The sequence below is a fragment of the Erythrolamprus reginae genome, chromosome 6 (genome assembly GCF_031021105.1).
Source record: "Erythrolamprus reginae isolate rEryReg1 chromosome 6, rEryReg1.hap1, whole genome shotgun sequence".
Lineage (NCBI taxonomy): Eukaryota > Metazoa > Chordata > Lepidosauria > Squamata > Dipsadidae > Erythrolamprus > Erythrolamprus reginae.
Genome location: NC_091955.1, coordinates 27,216,120 through 27,242,969, shown reverse-complemented (window position 1 = coordinate 27,242,969; position 26,850 = coordinate 27,216,120). Strand labels below are relative to the sequence as shown.

At 38.0% G+C, this 26,850-nt stretch overlaps 1 protein-coding gene across 1 annotated transcript; it reads left to right on the top strand.

Annotated features, from left to right (window-relative positions):
- Positions 1 to 5,381: 5,381 nt before the first annotated feature.
- Positions 5,382 to 26,580, top strand: LOC139169116 (hyaluronidase-4-like). The gene is made up of 4 exons (XM_070754935.1): positions 5,382 to 6,263; positions 9,355 to 9,444; positions 11,748 to 12,061; positions 26,040 to 26,580. Exons 1-4 carry the CDS (start codon positions 5,382 to 5,384, stop codon positions 26,578 to 26,580), a joined length of 1,827 nt encoding a protein of 608 aa, XP_070611036.1.
- The last annotated feature ends 270 nt before the right edge of the window (positions 26,581 to 26,850 follow it).

The window sequence follows — 26,850 nt, the reverse complement described above, 5'->3', positions numbered from 1 at the left end:
TGAGCTTTACAGCTGCAATGACTTTAATGTGCTAATCATCAAATGTCACTATGACAGAATTGATGTGAAGAACATTGCTTGTCCATGTCTTTTGAAAATCTTACACTAATTGAATTTGGGAATAATGGAAAGGCCTTGCCAACCTTTGGGTCATTTTTGCAAACTCCTGCTAACTAAAAATAAGAAGCTAAATTGTAATAGACAAAAAAAAGTGGCATATATAGAAGTACATTTTAAAAAGCTCTTGTTTGTTATGCAGTTTTCTTTATGTGTGCCTAGATTGCCTGTATTTCAAGCACAAATGCTGAAGATGTCAATTGTTCAGAGTAATTTACATCATACATTCAAGTTTAAATTGTCAACATTTTCTGTTTGTAATAGAACTTTTAAAATCTGGAGATGGAGGAGATTGAGAGCTACATTTGAATTTTGAGTAGTACTGTATGCCACTTGTTACACAGGTAGCATAAAATAATTTGGGATTTCTGTTGCTAAGCAAGGTAGTTATTGAGTTGGGCTTAAATTTATGACATTTTTTTACTATGTTAAGTGAATCACTGCAGTGAACCATGAGATTGTTAGGTGAACCATGAGATTGTTAAGTAAATCTGGCTTTAACCACTGACTACTGCTTGTTGGAAACCAACTGGGAAGGTTGCACATGACATTCATATGACCCGGGATGCTGCAATTGGCACAAATATATGCCAAGTATCCTGTGAACCTGGTGATGATGCAAAGGTTGTAAGAGTGAGGACCATACATAAGTCACATTTTTAGTGCCATTGTAACTTTGGTCATGGTCAATCATTAAATGGATGGTAAGGTGAGGACTCCCTTTACTTGTGGAACTAGACACTATTATGTAAATGAAATGTAAGAGATCAAATAAAAGAATACATCTGACTAAATTGTAATTTAATTTACTGCATTTACTATGAATGTTCTCTACATACTGGTAGTTAATCGATTTGTAACATATAAAAGTGACAGTTCAATACTGTCTGGTAGTTGATAGTTGCCTCAGACTAAAAACATTTCTATCCAGGAATGAGACTTACAAAATATTCTTAAATTGGATTTATTGAAAGGACAAAGATAAATTTATAAGAATTTCAGCAACTTAACAATTTGTGATTTATAATCAATTTATTCCCCAATGTACTAGAGGGGAGACTTTTCTATTGTCTTATAAAAGGATTGGAATAGTCTCCCGATAATGGAAGAGTTTGTAGCTGGTTGTTTAAATAACCACTTCCTGAATTTTGGCTAGAAAACTTCATTACATCTTGAAATGTTTGCAGAGGTTTTGAGAATTACACTAAGGGATTCATAGGCCACATGATGTTTTTGATCAGATAATAGAAACAGTGTGACTTGTTTTTTCTTTTCAGGGTTATAGTAACTATTTTCTACCGGCCACAGTTCTACAATCTGAAGTTGTTTCCCTTTGTGACTAGAAATGTGAGGAACTGAATCTGTGATGTAAATACTAACACATTTCATGGATTCATTGTCTGTCTATCCATCTCTCTCCCTCCTTCTCTCTGTCCCTCCTCCCCTCTCTCTCTTCTGTATGTGTGTGTGTAACATATTTTTGCTGATAATGAAAAGGGAGACTGGTATAAATCTATTTCAAGCTATTTTGCTCTCATCAGCCAGCCATGCCCTATTGAGATTTGAACCTTTTAACCTCTAGGCCACAGGTTCTCCTCCTCTCAGCTTGTACCAGGGAAAAGATATGTTTTTTTCTGTTGAATCACCCCGGTATACCCAAATATGGGAGGTAGCATAATGCTTCCTTTTTGACTCTCGGCTTCTCCAGGGACTACATACAAGGCAGTTAAATTTTTATAGTCGACAAAATATAGACTAGAATTTGTCGGCTATAAACATTTAACTGCCTTGGATATGGCCCCTGGAGGGGGCCAAGAAGCAAAAAGGAAGCAGTATGCTCCCTTCCATATTTGGGTATACCAGGGTGATTTAACAGAAACACACACACGCACACAGAGTCCTTGATTTATGACCACAATTATGACCACAATTGAGCCCAAAATTTATTTTGCTGAGTGCAACATTTGTTAAGTGCCCTATTTTACAACTTTTTATACCAGTGTGAATCATAGAAATTGTTCAGTTAGTAACACAGTTGTTAAAGTAAATCTGGCTTTCCATTGATTTTGTTAGTCAGAAGGTCGCAGAAGCAGATCACATGACCCCAGGACTCTGTAGCCATCATAAATATGAACCAGTTGCTAAGCATGTGAATTTTGATTGCATGACCATGGGGATGCTGCACTGGTCATAAGTGTGAAAAATGGTCATAGGTCACTTTTTATCCATGTAATTTTGTATGGTCACTAAATTAAGTAGCGTAAGTTGAGAAATATATAATATGCATACACACACATATACACATGCATATACATATGTACACACACACACACACACACACACACACACATATATTCGTAGATTTTCACGGGTATATGTATGTAGATTGTTCTGAGTTCGGGTTTTGCCCCGTGTAATATTTTGAGTGTCTATGCGACGTTTCGGTGAAATCACATTCACCATCATCAGGCTGAAGTTTCAAGCTTCGTGCTATTGTATATATATATATATATATATATATGTCACATGTTTTGACTGAATTTGAAAATTAAGGGAGACTAGGATAGATCTATTTCGGACTTATTTGGCCTCATCAGCTAGCCATACCCTCATTGGGACTTGAACCTGCAACCTTTGCCTTGTAAGGCAGAGAATTAACCTCTAGGCTACAGTATCCAATCCCTTTAGCTCTGTACCAGGGAAGGGTTACATATTTTTGTGTCGAATCACCCTGGTATATTGAAGGAACATCACAGCTCCTTTTTTGCCTCTCAGCCTAACCCATATATATATATATATATATATATATATATATATATATATATATATATGCATATATGTATGTATCTTTATATGTATGGATTAATCCTCTTAATGTCAAAGCTTGACAGAATAGTAGATTATCAACAGGCATAAGTGGCCATTCTACATATGATTGTTTTCTGTTTTAAAACATACTGTTGAAAAGCCATATATTTTTAAACTATGCTTTTAAACAAAGGCATTCCAGGCCAGTGCTTAGTATACACCTAAATGAACACAAAACCACACTCTGAACTTTTCTTTAAATAGCTTTGTTTTATTTTAAAGGTGCTTTAAATAGAATCCCAATGACTGAAAGTGGCAAAGGAAAACATCTGCAATTCTACTGAATTAAATTAAGTGAAGTTAAACATAAAAAGCATAGTACTTCTTTAGAATGAGATGTTTTTGATTGCAGCCTTAAAACCATGGTTATATATTTATGGACCGTGACCAATGATCTTGCAAAATTCATTGATTTCTTAGGCAACATGGTTTTATTCACACACAGAGTAAGAAACTCAAGCTTCCTATAGGTCAAACAGTTGTCCTAGATCTCAACTACAAACTCTATAAGATCTCCTCCAAAGAGAGACAGAAACCACTAACTTTTGGACATCTAGTGAAGCGGGGTTAGGCACCATAGTGTTATAGTGTAGAAATCTATAAATCACCTATTCTGAAACACTGCTCAAGACGTAAAATTATTTGTTGTGTTGGTTGTGCTATATTAGGTTGCGTGGTCAGGACTTTTTGATAAAGTTGCATGGATATCCATTTTGTTGGAAGATTTTGCATAGACATTTATATAGAGGATGAAAACATAATTTCCAACAAGGTGGTCTGGCAACCTTAGCAACAACAAAATTTTTTTTATAATGTTTCCATACATCAAAAACATACCAGAAACCATCAACAGTATAACCACATTGCATTACCATAGCATACCTATTAATTAAAGCTCTCCAGAACAACCCGAAAGAAGAAGAAAGAGGAGTCATCTATAGCATGCAGTGTAAGAACTGTAATAGCTGCTACGCAGGACAAATATGTAGAAGATTAGCATGAATATCAACTAGCAGTCAGAAGACATAATGAAAATTCTTTAGTTTCATTAAACATGGACAAACATAATTGGGAAATTGTTACCATCCTAGACCAAGCCAAGTTCCAAAATACTAAAGAATTCCTAAAAGCCTGGACTCAGACAAATTGACTATCAGCAGATACATAAAGATAGACAGGATGCACGTACTACTAAAAAGAGACAATCAGAAGGCCAAAAAGGAAACAAAAAGACTTTCCAGCAGCAAAAATTCCTCACCAGCTGATGGTGGAATTAATACTAGGCCAACAATCAAGAAGTAAACAATGCCCCAGTCAAGGAACTACCAACTCAGAGAGAGGCGGCATATAAATCCAACAAATAAATAAATAAAATAAATAAAAAAGCTAAAGAGTAAAAACAGCCTATTCAAGGCATTACCAAAGCCTCTCCCACCAATCTTGACAGGGCAAGCCACCAGTATATAATGTGAGAGCACACCTTGTAATTATTGGACTTTTTGGACTGATTATTGGACTTTTTGGACTATAAGACGCACTTCCTCCCCAAAAGTGGGTGAAAATTGCAGTGCATCTTATACACCGAATGTTGCACATATGCCACCCACCCGCCAGCCCCAACACTCTGGTCATTTTCAGCCTCTGCACATCATGTTTTTGGCCTCCTCATGCCCTCTTTTACATTTGTTCCAGTCTGTAGGGATTGCCACAGCACAAGCATTACTCTGTCTTATTTCTTTGCCACACTTAGGCATAACGTAGCATGCCCCTTTAAGGAATGAAAGAGGCTGAAAATTTGGGTGCGTCTTATACTCCGAATGTAGCTTTTACTACGATTTTTCTTTTAGACCTAACAAGGTGCTAATGCAATCTTCCTTGTTTTGCTAGCTAAGGGATCTTCCCTTTGCCTGCTTCTTTCATTGCTGCTCCCTCTGACAATAAACTGAGTTTTTCCCAGCCCTAATAATGACGCAACCTTCTGTGCTTTGCTAGTAAGTGATCTTCTGCCTTTTTTCAGCCTAGTAAGGTGCTAACAAGTAAAGTGATCTTCTGTGCTTTGCTAGCAAACAGATATTTCCTTTGCTTGATTTCCTCATTGTTTTTCTTTGGAGAGTGAGAGAAGTGAAGTGTTTTAGAAACTCTTTTTTATTCCCAACCAGGGATTAAAAAGCAAGCCTATGGGCTCAAAACCAGCAAACTAATGTGCTGAAGCTCACTAGACTAAAGACTAGACAAATGAATACCTGGTAGGCAGATTATTTTTTCCCTGTTTTCCTCCCACAAAACTAAGGTGCATCTTATACTCCAAAAATATGGTTATCAATAAATTAAACTAACTATGCAAGTTAAAACCGTTTTCTATTTCCTAGCAGGTCCGTTCTGCATTCTGGTTTCAGATGTCATTTTTGTGGAGTTCTGCTTTGGCCCTGAAGTTTGCTCAACTTCCTATGTTTCGACGGATGCCTTTCATAGCTGCCTGGAATGCACCGACAGATCATTGCACCATCCGATATAATATCACAATCAGCTTAAGAATGTTCCATGTGATTGGAAGTCCATTTGCCAAAGCAAGAGGGCAGAATGTGACCATATTTTATGTCAACAGGCTGGGACATTATCCCTGGTACACATCACAAGAAATCCCAATCAACGGTGGCCTTCCTCAGAATTTCAGCTTGCAAACACACTTGGAGAAAGCTAATCAAGATATTAATTATTATATTCCTGATAAGGATTTCACTGGGTTGGCAGTCATAGACTGGGAACACTGGAGACCCCAGTGGGAGCGTAACTGGAATGCAAAAAATATTTACAAGAAACAGTCGAGGAAACTAATTTCCAAACGGCAAAAGAATATTTCTGCAAATGCCATTGAACATTTAGCTAAATTTTCTTTCGAAAAATGTGCTAAGGCTTTCATGAAAGAAACAATTGAACTGGGGATTAAAAACAGGCCCAAGGGCCTCTGGGGATATTACTTATATCCTGATTGCCACAATTACAATTTCCATGAGCAGAACTATACTGGCTCATGTCCAGAAAATGAACTCATGAGGAATAATGAACTGTTGTGGTTGTGGAATAGCAGTGCAGCATTATACCCCTCCATCGGCATTAAGAAATCCCGCGGAAGCAGTGAAAACACATTACACTTTTCACGGTTTAGAGTGAAAGAATCCATGAGGATTTCCTTTATGACCTCACATGATTATTCTCTCCCAGTATTTGTATACACTCGACTAGACTATAGAGATCAGCCTCTGTTGTTTCTTTCTATGGTAAGCTCACTAGAGTCCATCAATGTTGTGTCTTCTGTAGAACAAATGAACCATTGCCCTGGACCAGTGGAACTTTAAATCAGGAAGAGTTAGTTCACATTTAACTTCAATCAAGAACACACAAGGGCATTTGGCTGGCCATAATGGGAAAATAATATGGGATTAAATAAGATCTTGCTCTGATCCAGCAAGTTTCTTTTTAGGTTCTTAAAAATACAGGACAAATTCTCTCTTTCTGCTTCAACATCTTCCATTTCCCAGCTAACTAACCACATCCCTACCATCACATTCCTATCATTCTTGTCTTCTTACACTCCCAGACAATTATCCAACATCCTGCTGTAAGTGAGAACCTTCCCTTTCCTAATACAACTCCTAGATTTGATTAATGACCATTTTCTCTAGTTGGAGTGGAAAATGTGTAAATTAAGTTGCTAAGAGTCATCGGATTGTGGTGGAGGTGCAGGTTAACCCTGCTGTTCTGTTCAAAAAAACTCCCTAATCTTATGTTCCCGGGTCTATTTGACCCGGACTGCAAATTGATCATTTTAGGTACTTATATTTGGTCTTTTTGAAAGCTTTTTTCACCTGGAAACAAGTTTGAACATTTCTGCACACAATGGAATGAAATTTGAACTGAAAAGATTAATCCTTATTGGTTTATTTTGCACATAAATGTCCCTCCCCCCGTTTTTGTGAATTTGTTTTAGGTTTATTGATAATTTTGCCTGCAAAATGCATTCTATTTTACTAAAGTAATATGGTCTTATATTCAAAAATAAACCAATAAGAATCATTTTTTCAGTTCATTTCTATTTTTCTTATGTTTAGGATTGTTCAATTTAGTATATCAAAACTTTTGGGGGAATATTCCTTAGAGATTTGTAGCCTAAAAAAATATAAATTTACAAAAAATTCAGAAAGCATGGGGGAGGGGATTTTTGATCAAAATAAAAATATAAGCCTCACTTTTTTCAGATCAATTTTCATATCATTATGTTCATAAATGTTCAAACTAGTTTTCCAGTGGAAAAAGTTTTCAAAAAGACCAAATTCAAGTATCTAAAAAAAATCATTTTGGTCCGGGTCAATATGACCCGAAATAGAGTCAACGTGATTTTTTTTTTGCCCAGAAAATTTTTTTCCCCCACCCCCACAAATATTTTTATGATGATCAGGCATGTTAAAATGAGTAAATGAATGCCTAAGATATTAAAAATATTTCAGATTTGAAGCCTGCGTAAATATAAAGTGAAAATGTTTGCAAGCAGCCAAGGGGGGGGGAGGGCTTATTTATGATTGTAAACAACCAATAAGAAACATTTATTTCAGTTCATTTATATTTTTCTTATATTCAGAAATGTTCAAACTACCAATCCCACACCAACTTTAGTAAAATTGAACACATTTTGCAAGAAAAACTATCCATAAATTGAAAAATATTTCACAAAACCCAGGGGGGGGCATGCATTCTATCAGCAAAATAAACCAATAAGAATTACTTTTTTCATTTCAATTTTCATATCATTGTGTGCAGAAATGTTCAGACTACTTTCCAAGTGAAAAAAGTATTCAAATTGACCAAACATAAGCACTTCAAATGATGAGTTTTCGGTCCGGGTCAGGGTGACCCAGGAACATAACAAGTGTGACTTTTTTGTTTTCAGCAAGAAAGAAACCCCCCACTCCCCCAAAAAAATTCTCATAGAGAGAACCCCTGAAATGATGAAAAGTCATGAAATTTCAAGTTTTAGATATGCAGGGAAAAGTTTTTACAGGGACTCAAACTTGGCTTTGGGTCACATACGACCCGAATAAATACATATTTATTTGTGGCATTGAATTTGAATATTTGAATATCAAGTATTTGAATATCAAGTAAGAAAAGCATAATGTTTTTATTTTTTATTTTTTAAATTTTATTTATTGGATTTGTATGCCGCCCCTCTCCATAGACTTTACTTTAACATAATGTCAAAGTATCTGGAATGCTGCAACTATTACAATCATCACTAGCCCTCAATTCATTTTTTTTCCAAAGACAACTTTTCTCCATAGTAAAAAAAAAGTTTATTGGCCTGTCAAATTGCAATCTTAGACATCTTGGGGAAAATAATTTGAAATGATTTATTTTAACACATGTCAATAATGTATCATACATTTTTGGGCAGACATCTTATATCTGAAGAATTGTTGACTTTTTTCCCTTTTAATTGACTGCTCTCACACCACTTGCCTAACTAATGTTTAATTGTTTATATATTTAATGCTTTCATTTGAATATTTATTTAAAAATGTATAAATCTCAGGTTTGGTTTTATATATTTGAAGTCAACCCAGCATGAAATGAATACACTATATGCACAAAACAAACTTAATCACATCCATTAAAGATCTTAGGGCTTAATCTGCACAATGCATGAAGTCTGGCTAATTTCAACTCTCTCTCTCTCTCTCTCTCCCTCCCTCTCTCTTTCTCTCCCACCCCTCCCACCCATCTCCAGTTGGTTAGTGCAGTGTTTCCCAACCTTGGCAACTTGAAGAGATCTGGACTTCAACTCCCAGAATTCCCCAGCCAGCATTCACTGGCTGGGGAATTCTGGGAGTTGAAGTCCAGATCTCTTCAAATTGCCAAGGTTGGGAAACACTGGGTTAGTGAATGGGTCACTGTGTGCTTCATTTTGTTCTGAGCTCCCCCCCTCCCACACTTTAATAAAAGTTTCTTGCACTCAAAACCCAACCCTAGAAGACAGAAATAGGACTGTTGCAAAAATAATATCTGAAGTCATGTTTGGAACGGCAAGATTTTCTAAATTCATGATAAAAAGTATTTATGCAACATCTATCTTATCTTCAAACTGACATGCTAAAATTGAAAAAACAAAATATCCTTACTACAGATACAAAACTGATTGAAGAGGAAACACATTAAAACATGAACATTTGCAGCAATTAGTTACTAATTCTTCTGAAAGCTTGACTACTCAGAATGCTGTACCCCATAATGATGCTGTTAATGTGCCAGTTTTTAAGGACCTCAGGGATGATATATAATAATTGACTGATAATATTTTCTTCTGTTCCTGTATAGCAAGATCTTGTTAGCACAATTGGTGAGAGTGCTGCCTTGGGAGCTGCAGGAATTGTTATTTGGGGAGACATGAATTTAACATCATCAGAGGTAAATTGAAGTCATTGTTTTGAAATCTTTAACTTGCTGAAAAGCCCTCCTTTTGACACAACAAATCTTTAATTTAGTAAACTCACTTTTTATCAATTGGTTTTTTTCTTAAACAAGATCAGATTATGAGTAGGGGAAGCTTCAAGGAACATTTGGCAACAATCTATAACTTTCTTTCAAAGCTTGGAAAATAAGATTAAATTGGGTTTATATATATATAAAGGAAGCTCCCTTCCATATTTGGGTATACCAGGGGACTGGACAGAAAAACATTTAATCTTTTCACAGGCTCAGCTGATAAGGGAGGAGAATTTTTGGCTTAGAAGGTAAAGGGTAAAAGCTTAGAGGGTAAAAGCACTGCATAACAAGGCAAGCAGTCCAAGTTCAAATCCTAGAAGGATATGGCTATCTGTTGAGAGCTAAATAGCTTGAAATAGATCTATACTAGTCTTCCTTTATTTCTTTATCGCTTGTGTGGGTGTGTGGTCTGGAGCAGTGATGGTGAACCTTTTTTTCCCTCAGGTGCTGATACAACAAGTCCCACACCCATAATTCAATGTCTGAGGAGGGCAAAAACAGCTTCTCCCACCCCTCTGGAGGCCCTCTGGAGGCCAGAAATGTCCTGTTTCCCAACTTCTGGTGGGCCAGTAAGCTTGTGTTTTGCCCTCCCCAGGCTCCAAAGGCTTCCCTGAGGGTAAAAATGCCCTTCTCCACCCCCCTGGAGGCTTTCTGGAAGCCAGAAATGTCCTCCCAGAGCCTCTGTGCAAGCCAAAAATCAGCTGGCCGGCACACACATGCACATTGGAGCTGAGCTAGGACAACAGCTCACGTGCCAGCAGATATAGCTCTGCGTGCCATCTGTTGCACCTGTGCCATAGGTTCACCATCACTGGTCTAGAGACTAAAGCTGCTGCCTTGAAAGACAGACCCCACAGGTTCAAATCCTGGTAAAGGGGAATGGCTAGCTGAAGAGACCAAAAGAGTTCGAAATAGATCTATACTACTCTCCCTTCCTTTTCATTATCATCAAAAATATGTTACACATATAGAATATAGTTTATCAAAATTCATCTGCCTTGTATATGGCCCCTAGAGGAGTTGATAGGCAAAAAGGAAGCTGTGTGCTCCCTCCCATATTTGGGTATACCAGGGTGATTCGACAGAAAAAAACTACAACAAACATATGGCTCTTCCCTGGTACAAAGCTGAGTGGAGGAGATCATGTGGTCTAGAGGCTAAAGCTCCTGCCTTGCAAGGCAAAACCCCACAGGTTCAAATACCAGTAAGGGTATGGCTAGCTGAAAAGATCAAAAGAGCTCAAAATAGATCTATACTAGTCTACCTTCCTTTTCAATATCAGCAAAAATATGTTTTACACACACACACACCATATTTTTCAGAGTATAAGATGCACCTTTTCTCCCCTAAGGAAGGGGGGAAATGTTGGTGTGTCTTATACACCAAATACAGCCATTTTTGGCCTCTTGAAGCCCCACCCTCGCATCCCATTTTTGCAAAAAAAAAATGGCCTGTTTTTCTCAAGAATGGAGTGGACAGAGGGTCTGGGAAGCCTGCAGAGAGCTCATGGGTGTTGGTGGTGGTGGAAGAAGGCAGAAATGCCCCCATTTATGTGAAGAAATGGGGAAAAACAGCCCATTTTCCACAAAAACAGGGACATTTTTTTGCCCTCCTTCAGCAGCCAGGAGCTCTCTGTAGGCTTCCCAGACCCTTTGACCACCTCATTTTTGAAAAAAACCTGACAAAAATAGCCCTTTTTTTTGCAAAAAAAATTGGGGCATTTTTGCATTCTATTTTCCCAGTCTAGCATGCCTGGAGGAGGAATTCTGGGAGTTGAAGTCCACTAGTTTTAAAGCTGTCAAGTCTGGGGTGCAAAGGTCTTCAAACCTGGCAAGTTTAAGACTTGTGGCCTTCAACTCCCATTCCTGAGCTAGCATGATTGGAGGAGGAATTCTGGGAGTTGAAGTCCACTAGTCTTAAAGCTGTCAAGTTTAAAATTTGTAAAAAGTGTACATGGTTGTAAAAAGTGTACATGATTGTAAAAAGTATTCTGCTACACTTGTATTTTATTAAATAATATATTACTGCACAATTTGGTTCAGAATACCTTTTTCCTTGTTTTCCTCCTCTAAAATCTATCTGCATCTTCTACTCCATAAGTCTTATACTACAAAAAAATACGATGTGTGGGGGTGGGGATGGGGGTATGTGTGTGTGTGTGTATAAATTATAGATATGGCATTTGACAGCTGTCCTATGATTTACATATTTCTTCTTTCTTGCAGGCCAATTGCACAAAGGTGAAGGAATTCGTTGCTTCTAAATTAGGTCCCTACATCACCAATGTAACGAAAGCTGCAGAGGTGTGTAGCCAGCATCTGTGCCAGAATAATGGAAGATGCATACGAAGAAACTGGAAAGCTTTGGATTATCTTCATTTAAATCCTCAAAGTTTTCAAATCAAAGCTTCAAAGAATGGAGTTACTGTGAGAGGGGTAGCATCTTCAACTGACCTTCAAACAATGGCAGAGAAATTCACTTGCCATTGTTATCAAGGATTTGAAGGAGATGATTGCAGGGAAATCAAAACTTTTGACTGGCAACCAGGGCACTCTGTCATTTTAAACCCATCCAGAATAGTACTTATGATAAACTTGGTTTCCTTCTTCATTTTAATTGGTGAGATTTATTTTTGACAATGGCAAAGTAGTAATTCCCTGTAAGATCTGTTGCTCCGGAAGAGCAACAGAAGTATAAAAACAATTATCCTATGAATTCTTATTTCCGTGCATAAGGTTGTAGACACACTTAAAACCATAGTTTAACATACCTTGATGCGGTGATCTTGGCCTACAACAGGCAAACTTCTACATTGGTTTATGTCACTCGTATAATGGTGTCACTAAATAATTTGCAGCATACTTGACAAATGTAAATAACATTGCTGTGCTAATGATATAATCTCTGCAATTACACACTTTAATATTTAATGGGTATTGCTTAGAATAACACATTTTTTTCTTTACACCTTTCAGTCAATTAAAATGAGATGTCATTCTATAGGAGAAAACTTGAAACTAATTCATACAGTATTTTGCTTCTGTGAGCTAGCCTTTTGGTGCTTTCCTACTAATGCAAACATGTAGAAATTGGCAGGTGCATTTTGTACAACCTTGTTTTATTACAATGTCACAGCTTTCAAGAGGAGCAGCAGGGAAGTCTCAAGCACCTTTCACACAATCATCAGCTTTGCTCCACACTTACTCTAAGACAGAGTTCAAACTCATGGCCCGTGTGCAGGATGTATCATGTGCTGTCCCAGCCCCCCCCCCCCCCAATTTAGCAGAGAAGAAATTCCCAATACATCATGTGATGGCACCATGACAATGTGAGCTTGACATTACTTTTGCAATACCCAGCAACTGTCTTTACTGTGTTATTTCTTTAATCTGACTAACAATTCTTCCAGCTGACCAAGAGGACAATGCTCAAAAAGGCAATTTATTTTATTGGGGACAGAAGCACTTCAAAAACGCCCTAGAATTCACCTCCAATGAAGTAGTATATTGCTTATTAAGATACATCCTACACAACATTGTGTCATTATGTCATTGCATAGCTAGAGGTATAACAAGCAGGAAGAGGGAGATTGTGATCTGCTGGTGAGCCCATGTTTGGAATACTGTTTTCCATTCTGGAGACCTCACCTACAAAAAGATATTGATAAAATTGAATGGGTCCAAAGACGGGCTACAAAAATAGTGGAAGGTCTTAAGCATAAAACTTAGCAGGAAAGACTTAATGAACTCAATGTGTATAGTCTTGAGGACAGAAGGGAAAGGGGGGACGTGATTGAAACATTTAAATATGTTAAAAGGTTAAATAAGGTTCAGGAGGGAAGCGTTTTTAATAGGAAAATGAACACAAGAACAAGGGGGCACAATCTGAGGTTGGTTGGGGGAAGATTAGAAGCAACGTGAGAAAATATTATTTTACTGAAAGAGTACTATATGCTTGGAACAAACTTCCAGCAGACGTGGTTGGTAAATCCACAGTAAATGAATTTAAACATGCCTGGAATAAACATAGATCCATCCTAAGATAAAATACAGGCAATAGTATAATGGCAGACTAGATGGACCATGAGGTTTTTTTCTGCCGTCAATCTTCTATTTTTCTATTAATAGGAAATTGTGTCAAAATACAAGGCAATCCCCTTGGTATGACAAGCAGGCATGCTACATGCCCCTGGTGCTTTATAAAAAATAGAATGAGAAAGATAGACGTCAATGGCCATTTCCAAATAAGCTGACTTTTCTCTGAATTATGAATCCAATAATTCCTCCCCCCCCCATTTCATTTTAATTTGATCTCGAGACACCTATACAGATGAGACAAATAAAAGGAGAGCAAATAATTATGTGTTAATTTCAGCTGAGGCATTTATACTGAGTCAAAAGCTCCTAAATATAAATGGCAGGATAAAGATATGAATCATCTCAAATGCCAATGGCCTTTTACCCATTAGCCTGGACTTCTCCAATTCCATTCTCAGTGCAGACATATTCTGCACTGATTTTGACCTGATTTTCAGCTAAGCTTAGACTTACACAGAAGCTCTGCTTGTAGGTTTCTAGAATTTAGAAGAAGATTCTAAGGGTCTAAGACAGCGGTCCCCAAACTACGGCCCGCGGGCCACATGCGGCCCCCTGAGGCCATTTATCCGGCCCGCTGGTGAGTGACAGGAGCACATCTAATTTTCCATGAATAAAATGCGGTATTTTGTTAGTAACTAATATCAATCATCAAAAAAGTTGCAAAAGTTTTTTTTCTAATTTTGTCATCCAGTTGCATTCATTTTCTTTTAACTAAATTCCCTCCTCAAAAAAGTACACCACCAATTATTTCTAACGTATTAACCATTATGCCAAAGTTCTTCCTTCTTTCTTTATACATTTTTCTATGAGCCAAGAAAACCTTGTATAGCCAATCAGATGTTAACAAAAGAAAATTAAAAACAAAACATAAACATATATGAATTTCAGACTTCTTCCCCCCCTCTAAATAGTACATTCCCATTTTGTTTTTTACTTTAAGATAAGGTATGTGCAGTATGCATAGGGATTTGTTCATAGGTTTTTTTAAAAGTCTGGCCCTCCAGCAGTCCGAGGGACAGTGAACTGGCCCCCTGTGTAAAAAGTTTGGGGACCCCTGGTCTAAGACATGTAAGAGGTAAGGTGCAATTATTTGAAAGGGACATGGTAGGGTAGGTATGGTTATTTTTTTGCTTTTGTGGTTGGTTGCACAGTCAGCTAAATATAGACTTATTAAGTCCTTCCCAAGGACTTGCGATAGACAGATGATGTTGTTTCATGGTGTTAGTTATTGAATGATGGATTAAAGAAGTCTCAAGTTTAAAGAGCAAACTGGATGGCTTAAACCTTGCAGATACATACTCCTGGTTTAAAGCATGAAACCTCCATGCACCTCTGAGACTTATGATCAGTTTAATGAATGGATTAATTAACTAAAGCTTAATTATGACAGGCAATTACTATAGTATTGTATTATGAATTAACATTATTATTTGATGGGAATGAAATGGATTAGTGCGAGTAAGGAAATTATAATAAACCTTGGTTCAGGTGACTGGAGGAGGCAGTTAGTAATTATTAATTAGTAAAAGAGCATTATCGTGCTACAGGACACATCAACCAAGCATTTTTCTTTCTTATTTACTTAAAAGTAGGAAAGCTTTTTTATAAGAAATTGGATCAACCCTCTCCAAATGAGGAAAGTGAAACAGTAGTTTCAGTACCCGTGTGGTTCTAATGATATATAGCGCTATTCTGCAGTTGGCAGCATTACTTTTATCAAGAGGATAAAACTCAAAATGATAGGTCCTTTCCTGCTAAATAACACTCATCAGTATAACAAGTATGAAATATAAGCAGTTACTTTTATAGATCCAGGTTAATGTATGAAGAAGACATAACTGGGGGGGAAAGCTATTGTGTACATTATAAATAATAGTACAAAACCAAGATAAGAATATAATATTACATAGCATATACAGTACTCACAGTTTACACTCCATAGTTATAGTATTGTGTTATTTTTATTCCATAACAGTTTTAGTGCAATAAAAACTAGGGCATGTATTAGCTATACCAGTGATGGCAAACCTATGGAACGAGTACCAAAGGTGGCACGCGGAGCCATATCTGCTGGCACACAAGCCGTTGCCCTAACTGAGCTCCAAAGTGCATGTGTGCCGACCAGCTGATTTTTTAGCTTGCACAGAGGCACTGGGAGGGCATTTTTGGCTTCCGAAGAGCCTCTGGGGAGGATGGGAGAGGGTGTTTTTACCCTTCCCCGGCTCCAGGGAAACCTTTGGAGTCTGGGGAGGGTGAAACATGGCCCACTGGGCCTACCAGAAGTTGAGAAATAGGCTGTTTCAGGCCACCAGAGGGCCTCCGGGGGGGGGGAGCTGTTTTTGCCTTCCCTAGGTTTTGTATTATGGGTGTCGGCACTTGTGCATGCATGATAGTATGCACGCACACTCTTTTGGTGAGTAAGGAAATTATAATAAACCTTGGTTCAGGTGACTGGAGGAGGCAGTTAGTAATTATTAATTAGTAAAAGAGCATTATCATGCTACAGGACACATCAAACAAGCATTTTTCTTTCTTTCTTTACTTAAAAGTAGGAAAGCTTTTTTGTAAGAAATTGGATCAACCCTCTCCAAATGAGGAAAGTGAAACAGTTGTTTCAGTACCAGTGTGGCTCTAATGATATATAGGGAAAAAAGGGTTGCCATCACTGAGCTATACTGTTAAAATATAGAGCCTTTACTTACTTGCACCCAGTCACAGCACAAACATATCTTGGCAATATCTTCTTTTTTCCTACTATGTCCCCAGGATGTTACCTTTACTTCATTCCTAGTCCATGAATGAGTCTGTCTTAAGTCATTCTTAGTTGTAGTAGGATTCAAATAAAGTGTTTCTCTTTATTCCAACATGACTATAGGGCACAAACACAAAGCACTCCACATGTAAAGAGTTTGAAAGTAGCTACTTTATTATTCGATGCCTATTCCATGGGAATCATGATGATAACTTTCATCTGAGAAAGATTAGGTAAGGTTAAAAGGCATTTGGGGATGGGGATTACCTTGCCCTCTTGTGTTTACATAATGACTCTAAAGTAATTTTCTGTCTGAACCATCCCAACTAAGATGGTTGGTCTCCAACAATGACCCCATGTAGCCTCAAAACATGTAACATTTTGATGATTTATCCTACTTCATAAAGAAGTCAAATTGATATAGGGACTTAAAGCAGAATAAATAAAGGCAAGGTAAGGGGGTAATGGGGACAGATTTCATTGTTTTCTTCCAGTTTAGTAGTAAGGTTCTAGTGGCTCTTCTTTCAGTTGGAATATTGACAATGTCTTTGTCTTCTTCAGGGTTCTCTGAATGCATGAGTTGGTTCTAATTCTTCAAATCTGGTTAGGCATCCATATGATCATTACTGTGTTTCGGTGGTAGAGAAAGAACAATCAGGCACAAGAAACTGTGGGAAGGAAACAGAAGATTAGTGATGGGCAAACCCAATGGTGTTCGGGTTCGGCAAGTTTGGACAAACTTCACACAAAGTTCAGCCGAACCCGAACGGTCCGTGGCACCAAAGCTCTCCCATCGTTTTTTATTTTAATGGATTTTTTATTTTTATTTATTTTTATTTTTATGAAAAAGGACGCCGCAGTGGTGCCGCAAGCAAAGGGAGGTCCTTTCACATAAAAATATATATTTTTATTTTTACGTGAAAGGACCTCCCTTTGCTTGCAGCGCTGCTGCGGTGTCCTTTTTTGTAAAAATATTTTTTTTTACATGAAAAGACCTCCCTTTGAAGGAGCTGGGGAATCCCACGAAGAGATTCCATGAAATCCAGGAAGTGATCACCTTGGCGTCCTTAGCAACCTGCCAGTATACATGACATCAAAGCTCCGCCCCCGGAATCTCTTCGTGGGATTCCCCAGCTCCTTCACAGGGAGGTCTTTTCATGTAAAAAAAATATATTTTTACGAAAAAGGATGCCGCAGCGGCGCCACAAGCAAAGGGAGGTCCTTTCACGTAAAAATAAAAAAAAATTACGTGAAAGGACCTCCTTTTGCTTGCGCCGCCGCTGCAGCATGGTCCCCTTCACCTGGATCAGCAAGGAGCTACACCCATAGTTGCCAAGGAATGTTTTAGTACATCATTTCCACCCCAAAGTTTTAGTGACCTCTGCAGGTCCCAGTTATTTGTTGTTTAATTAATTAAATTTATATTCAATTTAATAAAGTGACCCATTTTTAAATCCAGCTTTGTCTCCGTGTTGTCACTCCGCATCTGGTGCAAAATCTTTCCTTGCTTGCTGATAGTTGCAGTGAATGCAAATTTGCCTTCTGGAAATTAATGTTTCTTGGGTAAACCTAATGAAAGATAAATAAGCTACACCTGGATAGTATCCAGGGGTGGGGTTCAACAATTTCAACAATGGGTTCTCTGCCTGATTGCTGGGTGAGTGTGGCCATGGTGGGCATGACTTAGTCAGCATCCTGCACCACACCACGGTGGAATGGGAGCATTTTCCTCTTCTCCAGGCTCTGGAGTTTTTCTTGAGCCTCTGAGAGGGAGAAAACTGCATCCCCTAGGCTCCAGCGACCCTCCGGAGGCAAAAATGGGCCTGTTTTCACAATCTGGTCCACAATCTGAAGACTGGTGTAAGAAGCATGTACTTAATATGAAAGAAGTGTGGCTGTCACGATCTATTTTAACTTTGGAAAAGGAGTTCCTTTCTTCCCTGGCATTATCCAGTATTTAATCTTTATAATTTACAATCAATTGGAGGTCATTTTCTGGCTTTTATTGCCAAATTTCTTGCTAATCTATTTTCTATTACTTTGGCTTTGTTTGCAGAAAAATCAAGTAGTTTTGATTATACTCCATTGTCTGGGGCATGGGATTGTTGCTACAGAGATCCATATACTCTATTTAGCTGAAAGTAAGCCGTATGAAAATCCATGGGCCTTATTGCTAAGTGTGTAGGCTAGTCCTGTAAAACATGGAGAATAGATAACAGAAAACAAACCTTTCATAGCCTTGTAGAGGTTGTACAGATGTTAACAACCTGGATCTGATAAAAAATAATGATATTCTTTCAGCTGGACACAGGTATTTTAAATCATTTATAGAGAAAATTGAGAGTAAGAAGGGTGATTTCTGATTACTTAATCAAATTAATGAAACCTTCTTGACAATTAAGACTGAAACAGATACCGTATATAAGTTATACTCAGATAGAGAAAACTATATATATATATAAAACTAGATATATAAAACTATTTTACAATCAACCACTCGGTGGTAGCAAAGAGATGCATATAAGGAATTTGAAGAACAAGTTTTTAAATTTAGATTTGTTCCAATTGTCTTGAAATGGCATGGCTATAGCGATGATTTTGTAGATTCCTAGTCGTCGTATTTATTAGTATGCTTACAAATAATTTGTGCTGAGAATATTTCAGACTAACCGAATAAAAATAAAAATATAAAATTTCAGTTCAAAATCAACAAGTAAAACCAACAAGTTAAAATGAGCTCAAAAGACTGACAGCTAATATTGCAAAGCAAACACAAGGTGAAAATATGAGTATTAGTGAGATTTCAATTTTAAAACTCACATGATTCAGGATATCTCTGGTGAAGTAAAATACAACAAACAATAAACCTCTTTTCTTTTTTATATACAGCTTTGGCATCAAAAGACACCAACATTGAGAAGAATTTTTCAAAATGAGGTACCATGTCAAGGCTGATAAATAATAATAACAATAACAACAATAATAACAATAATTATAATGATGATGATTAATATGATTATGATGCAATGTTTTGATGGCAATATTTTGCTTTTATAAATTATTTAACCTGCAATTCCTGGAAGCTGTTGTGGCCCCCAAACCTGGATTTTCTGTACAATGTTATTTATTTTAAAACCAAGTATCCAGGGGGTTCTCTGAGTGGTCTGCATGAGCAAAACTGTATTTTTACTTTTACCAAAGTGTCTCTCTTACAGACAATAAATATCTCTCTGTGTGCAGGAACTGTTGTCCCTTGAGTGATATTAATGATTAATAGCTCCTCTGGAGGTGATAAATACTCTGAATATCTGAAGGGGACTACTCAGTTTGAAGAGACAATGATCCAGCCAGCTTCTTTGGCTTCCACTCAAGATATCTCTGGTGATTTTCAAACACGTCTTTTCTCTCTGAAGAAAAGTGACAAAGATCACTTTTACATTTCACTGCCAGCCTGCAGCATGGCAGGGATTATATGGAGATGAGGAGGGGGGAAAGCATAACTAAAAGAGAAAGAATAGCTGGTTTCAATGACATACTCCTGCTCTGGCTCCATCTGGCTTGTAAACATGAGCAGAAGGATGTTGCTCACTCTTCATTTAAAGCATCCTAGTTCTCCAACTTGTCTCCCCAAGAGATTTTAGTTGGCAGAGTTTCAATTGGCAATTCAGATACCCTTTATATTGAATAGCTTTTTAATGGAGCCAATTTTATACTAGGAAGTCTGGTCATTTCATTGTCCCTTGATAATTCCAGTAAGATGTCTACTTTGTGATTCGTTTTTCAGATGTAGTGTTTGGGCTATCATGTCTTATATTTTACTGGATTTTATTGTATATTACCCATACGGTTTTGTCTTGGCGCCACGTAGACATTAACTATAGTAATAAAGTAGTCTTTTTTTTAGAAGCAAACTAACATAATCATTCAGCAACAAAAATACTATGTTGAATTATGATATTCTTGGGATATTACAGAGATTTTTCCTGTGACACGAGGTGACTGTTGATTTAACATTTTAATTGTTGAAGGGAAAAAAATCCTACTTCTTCTAAATGACTAAATATATTTCATTTTCTGAATGGGTAGAACTGTAGAAGTATAACCTTTTCTGAGAGTTTTGTATATAAGGGGAGAAAATAAATAAATACAAATGTAAAAATAATTTGAAAAAAACCCCATAAATTGCATCTTTTCTGGATGTTTATTTATTTATTTATTATTTAGATTTGTATGCCGCCCCTCTCCGCAGACTTGGGGTGGCTCACAACAAAATGAAACAATTCATAACAAATCTAAATTATAGTTTAAAATATTTAAGAACCCCATTTACTAAACAAACATACATACAAACATATCATTCATAAATTGTATATGCCCGGGGGAGATGTCTCAGTTCCCCCATGCCTGATGACAAAGGTGGGTTTTAAGGAGCTTACGAAAGGCAAGGAGAGTAGGGGCAGTTCTAATCTCTGGGGGGAGTTGGTTTGCATATGTGTAATCTACATAGAAATTAAAGTTAGTCTCTGTATTAGATATTAATGAAACTTTCATGGGTAGAATGCTCTATTAGGCTATGCATTCTGTTCCATCTGATTTTAAAATTTCCTTCTTTAGCAAAGATAGCAATTGTCTGTGTCTGTCTGTCTGTCTGTCTGTCTGTCTGTCTGTCTGTCTGTCTGTCTGTCTGTCTATCTATCTATCTATCTATCTATCTATCTATCTATCTATCTATCTATCTATCTATCTATCTATCTATCATTTATTTATATATCTATCCATCCATCCATCCATCAAATCCCAGTAAGGATGTGGCTAGCTGATGAGGCCAGAACAAGGCTGAAATGGTGGCATCCCTAGTCTCCCTTAATTTTAAAATTTCAGCAAAAAACATGTGATACATACTATCCCTGGTACATGTGATACATACACTCCCTGGTACAAAGCTGAAGGGATCAGATCTGGTTGCCTAGAGCAGTGATTTTCAACCTTTTTTGAGCCGCGGCACATTTTTTACATTTACGAAACCCTGGGGCACATTGAGCAGGGAGGGGGCGGCAGCTAAAAAAAGTTTGGACAAAAAATCCTCTCTCTCTCTCTTCCTCCCCTTCACTCTATTTCTTTCTCCCTCCCTCTTTCTCTCCCTTCCTTCCTCTTTCTTTCTCTCTCTCTCAATCCCTCTTTCTTTCTCTTCCTTCCTTCCTCTCTTTTTTGCTCTCTTTCTCCCTCCCTCCCTACCTCCCTCTATGTCTTTCTCTCTCTCTCCTTCCTTCCCTCCCTCTCTTTCTCTCTCTCTCTTTCTCTTGTTTTCTCTCTCTCTCTTGTTCTCTTTCTAGCTCTCTCCCGCTCTTTCTCTCTTGCTTTCTTTCTCTCTCTCTCTTGCTTTCTTTCTCTCTTGCTTTCTCTCTCTCTTGCTTTCTTTCTCTCTTTTTTTCTCTCTCTTGATTTTTTTCTCTCTGAGCATCGCAGCACACCTGACCATGTCTCGCGGCACACTAGTGTGCCCCGGCACACTGGTTGAAAAACACTGGCCTAGAGGTTAATTCTCTGCCTTACAAGGCAGAGGCCACAGGATCAAATATATATGTGTGTGTGTGTGTTTTGTCTTGTATATGCTTGCATTAGCAGCACAGTTGAGTTTTAATACAAGGAGGCTAAAGGTAAGGCCTGACTCTTTTTTTAAATTAATGTGAGGATTGTAATTGCCTGCAAAAAGAGACAAAATGTCAATAATAAATACCAGAGAATTTGCTGCTGTCTTGCTGAGTGTCCCTTCTCATAGTTCCTTGTTAACAATTCTTCCTTCTTTCCAAAATTATTTTTCCCTCACATAATCACCTTAGATTTTTGTCACAAATACCTCAATCAATCCTTCCTCTTCAGACACACAGAGAACTAGACTCAACAGAGTGACCGTGCTATTATTTCTGTGTGCGCCCAACAGATACTTGGAAGGATAAGAATAATCTTTTAATTCAAGGTTCTTGTTGCAAAAGAAAAACATCGTTTAAATTTTGAAAACTACCACAGTTTTTCCCTGAACATTGACTGAAGTTTCTCATCTGTTGCGATATTTATATTAATGTTCACATGAATAATGTGCTCTTACATTCTTTTTGAAAGTACCAGAACCAGACATATTCACTATCTTCAGAAAGGTATATTATCTGTGTTTCTCCTTTATTTAAAGCTGAAAATTTTATGCTTTATTTTGAATTTACTTCACACTGATGGCAAATATATCAGCTGTGATTCTGATAGAGAAGCAAAACTGGAATTCAGGCAATCTTCACTTTCATTGAATTCCATTTGTTGTTCTGCCGGCGTGTCTCAACCACCCATAATTACAGGGCAATTAGTCCAGGAAGAAACACACCACACGATAGAAGGAAAATCCAAAAGTTTTTATAAACAGAAAAACAGAAACAACTCCCTTTTTAAATGTCAAAGGGATTTTCTGGTACACACAAGGCACAGGTTAAATGCAGTCCAATTGCTCACCCAATAACTGGGAAATTGAGTCTAATTCTAAAGTCCAGAGAGTACACACACACAATCCTGAACAGTAAAAACCACGATCTTGACGAAACAATGAATCAGATAAACTGCCATGAGGCTAAAACACCAGGCTGCACTTTTATCTGTAGCACTAACTACAGCAGCCCCACCCAACCACAGGTGGCTTCATTTTCTCTTGTAATAATCCTTCAGTTGTTGTCTCCTATGCATCACTTTACGCATGCATGGATGTGTCATTAATTCTTGTTCAGAATTCAGGGATGATACAGATGACTGATCTCCTCCTGGGCTGTCTGCCAAACTCCCCTCTTCCCTGTCACTCATGCTTCCTTGGTCAGAGGAGACTTCGTCGGCAGACTCTACTGGGAACAAAACAGACCTGCGGCATGTGGATGTCTCCCCCACATCCACCTCCACATTCCTTGGGGCAGAAGCTGGGCCAGAGCTAACCACAACATGTGTAAATTAAAAATTGTACTGAAAGTTATTGTGTGGTATGATGGACACCCAATAATTTTGACAAATAAATAAATAATCCTAGTATAGTATTGTTTATATCTTTACAAATAATTTATATCTTTACAATACTCAAATTTTATTGGTCCTGTGCTTTCAAGTCCATAAGCATGGCAATTCTCTTTTAATGAAGGCATTGTGGCAATTTTGTAAGCTGACGTTTGTGATATAATTGAAAAATATTAGCCTATGCTCTATTGTAAGGAAGGATGTATGATATAGCCCAATGATTTTGTTATAGTTTTAAAGTCATCCCTCATATTTTTATCCATGTGCTTAAAAAGGGGTCATTCCGTATGAAGTGGACCAGTGGTCCCCACCTTACCATCTCAGATTTTGATTAAATTTGGCACATAGTTTCTTTATGATCTAAAAATATGCTGTCCCAAATTTTAGTTCAAAAGACTAAAAATTGGGAATTCTAGGAGACCTCAAATAAAGGGATGCAAAATGCTGAGTTGTCAAAAATGACATTTTGGACCAACTTCCAAAAACTGTAACCACGGCAGTTTCAGCAGTATGTTAGAGATATTTGGAGAACCTGCACACCTTGGAAGGCTTTATAAACTGGCAAAACCCCATGTACCTAGTCCTCTTACTTTTTACATAGTTCAGGCTCAAACATTGCAAAAAAAACCCCCTCAAAACTGAATGTACAGCAATCTTCAGGCTGCTGTAGTTTCAAAACTACTTAGGCTTTCGGGTTGATTTTTGGCAGGTGTACTAAGTACACAGCTGCAATGAGGACTTCCAATTTGCAGTACTTTCCTTCAAGTTGTTGAAAAAATATAAGAGTTCAAAGTTGGTAATTAATGGGGTTTTGCCAAATTTTGGCTATTTGTGATGCCCTGTTTGATCCTGTGGGACAGCTTCAATCCTCTTCAATTAAGCACCATTAGAAATAGCTGGTTCTCTTCTTTAAAAATATATTGTTTTAATTTTGGTGTCTCTTCATATATTGATTGAAAAATGTTCTCAATTGTTTGCGGGCGCGTGATTTCTCTGCTGTATCCTTGATACAGTATTTTAAAAAAAATAAAGAACACAAGATGTTATAAGACTGTGTTCAAAAATATTTTAAAAGGGAATGTTTGTTAGGAAATGGAAAGGTGAGGCCAGGTTTCAAACAAGGGTCCAAAAAAGTGGGGGTTTTGTCAGCATTGTTGCATGATAGAGGAAACAGGCCCATTGATGTTTCTAATGGCTGTACAAGTCAATTGGTGCTTTAAATAGGAGTTGGTCAGTGGTGGCTCATCACCAAGAGGTCACGCCCGATAGCCAGGCATGCCCAGCCATGGGTGGGGCAATTGGCACAGGTTCCCAAGCCTGAAGGTGAGCATCTTACACAAGGTTCCCAAGCCTCTTTTGGGTGTCTTTGCCTAGGTTCCCAGGCCTAAAGGAGGTGTCTTAATGGTTCCCAAGCTGTAGTAAAACATCAGTGCTGCAGAGACAATTTTTTACTGATAGATTTAGCTGGGTTTTTTTTGGTAATTTATACTGTTGTCCAAGTGCTGTAGTAGCTGCTGGTACTCAAAGAACTGCTAAAATATGCTGTTCATGAATCTAACAGGAATCTCTTTTGCCAAGCTGCTGAATTTTGATCATGTGACCATGGGAATGCTGTGATATTTATAAGTGTGAGGACTGGTCATAAGTCATTTGTTATGGTGCTGTAGTAACTTCAGATGGTTATTAAACGTATTTATTTGTTTATTTATTTATTTGTTTGTTTAATTTATAAGCCGCCCTTCTCCTCGCAGACTCAGGGTGGCTTACAACAATAAAACATAGTAAACAATTTTAAAAATATGTAATACATAAATAGTAGCAATAAAAATTAACCCAATAAAAGAACACACAATTATTACTCTTACATGCTAGTAGCTGGGACAGTGGACTATTGCTTAGCAGCCCCAGACCTGCCGACATTGGTGTGTTATAAGTGCTTTTCGGAAGGCAAAGAGAAGGGGGGCAGTATGAATCTCTGGGGGGAATTGGTTCCAGAGGATTGGGGCTGTGATAGAGAAGGCTCTCCCCCATGGTTCAGCCAGCCTGCATTGTTTGGCCAATGGGACCTGGAGTGCAACCTGTGGTGGTAAGCTGAGGACTACCTATACTATACATCAAGGTAGAATAATTTTGTAACACACTTTCCTGTCTTTGCCTGCAATTTACTCTAGTTTCAGTTTTCTGTACTAGACAGCTGGGCAGATGGCTTGTCTTTAATTTCATCATAGAGCAAGGGAAAAACAGCAACTTCATTTAATGAATAGGATTATAGCACACAGTGAAAATCAATAGCAATTCTTTCCTACAAAACAAGGATAAAGGAGGCGACATGGTTATTTAATAATTTTGAAAAAGCTTACGAAGGATATGATTACCTTATAAAATCACAACAATTGCAACTGAATCTCATATAGCTATGGTAGCTTTCATCTGAAAAACTCAGAATATATTCCAGAAATAGAGATACTATACTGATGAAAGGAAAAATTCAGAGGAAACTCAAGTTTTGCTTTCAAGTAGAGGAAGATCATCACAAATATTGCATGGCATTGAGGTTCAGCAGATAAGACTACTTTCAGAGCAGTTAAGCAGCTTTTAATTTCTGAGGCTGTCTTTGTTCAATACAGTGACAGTGTCTCCCTGCTGCTAGCCTGTGATGCCTCCCCATACAGGGTGGGAGCAGTACTGAGTCACATCCTTCCAAATGGCTCAGAGGCACCACTGGCATTTTACTCTTGTACACTGTCTCAGGAAGAAAGGAACTATAGCCAGCCTGACCGCGAGGCTCTCGCTTGTGTCGCTGGCATACAGAAGTTCCACAATTATCTCTATGGGTGGCACTTCCACCTGCTGACCAACGATAAGCCCCTCCCAGGCATCCTTGCTAACAATAGGCAGAGCCCTAACATTCTATCCCTTAGGATGTCCTGCTGGTTAGAGTTCATGGCTTCTTATTCTTACATCCTCCACCGCCACCCAGTCCAGCAAATGGGCCATGCAGATGCCTTAAGCAGATGCCCATTGCCAAGGCCCATTAAGGACCCAGTACTGGCTGTCTCCAGTTTGCTCGTAGATGAACTTCCCCTGTCCACCACTGCTTCTCATATTACTTCTAATTTTGCAAAGGAACTTGTCCTTCTGCGGGTTTTGGACTGGGTGCATAGGTGATGGCCATCAGTTTCCCCATCTCCCATGTTCCAGCCCTTCTTTACTAGAAGTCATGAACTAACTCCATAGAGTTCATCCAGGCATAGTGCAAATGAAAACACGTGCACACAGCTATGCCTGGTGGCCTAGGATGGATGAACAAATAGAAGAGTGGGTTAGTAAATGTAGGCCTTGTCATTTGTCTAGACCAAGCCCTCCTGCTGCCCCTGTCTTACAATGGAAATCTGATAAAGTCCCCTGGTTTCGCCTACCCATGGATTTGGCAGGCCC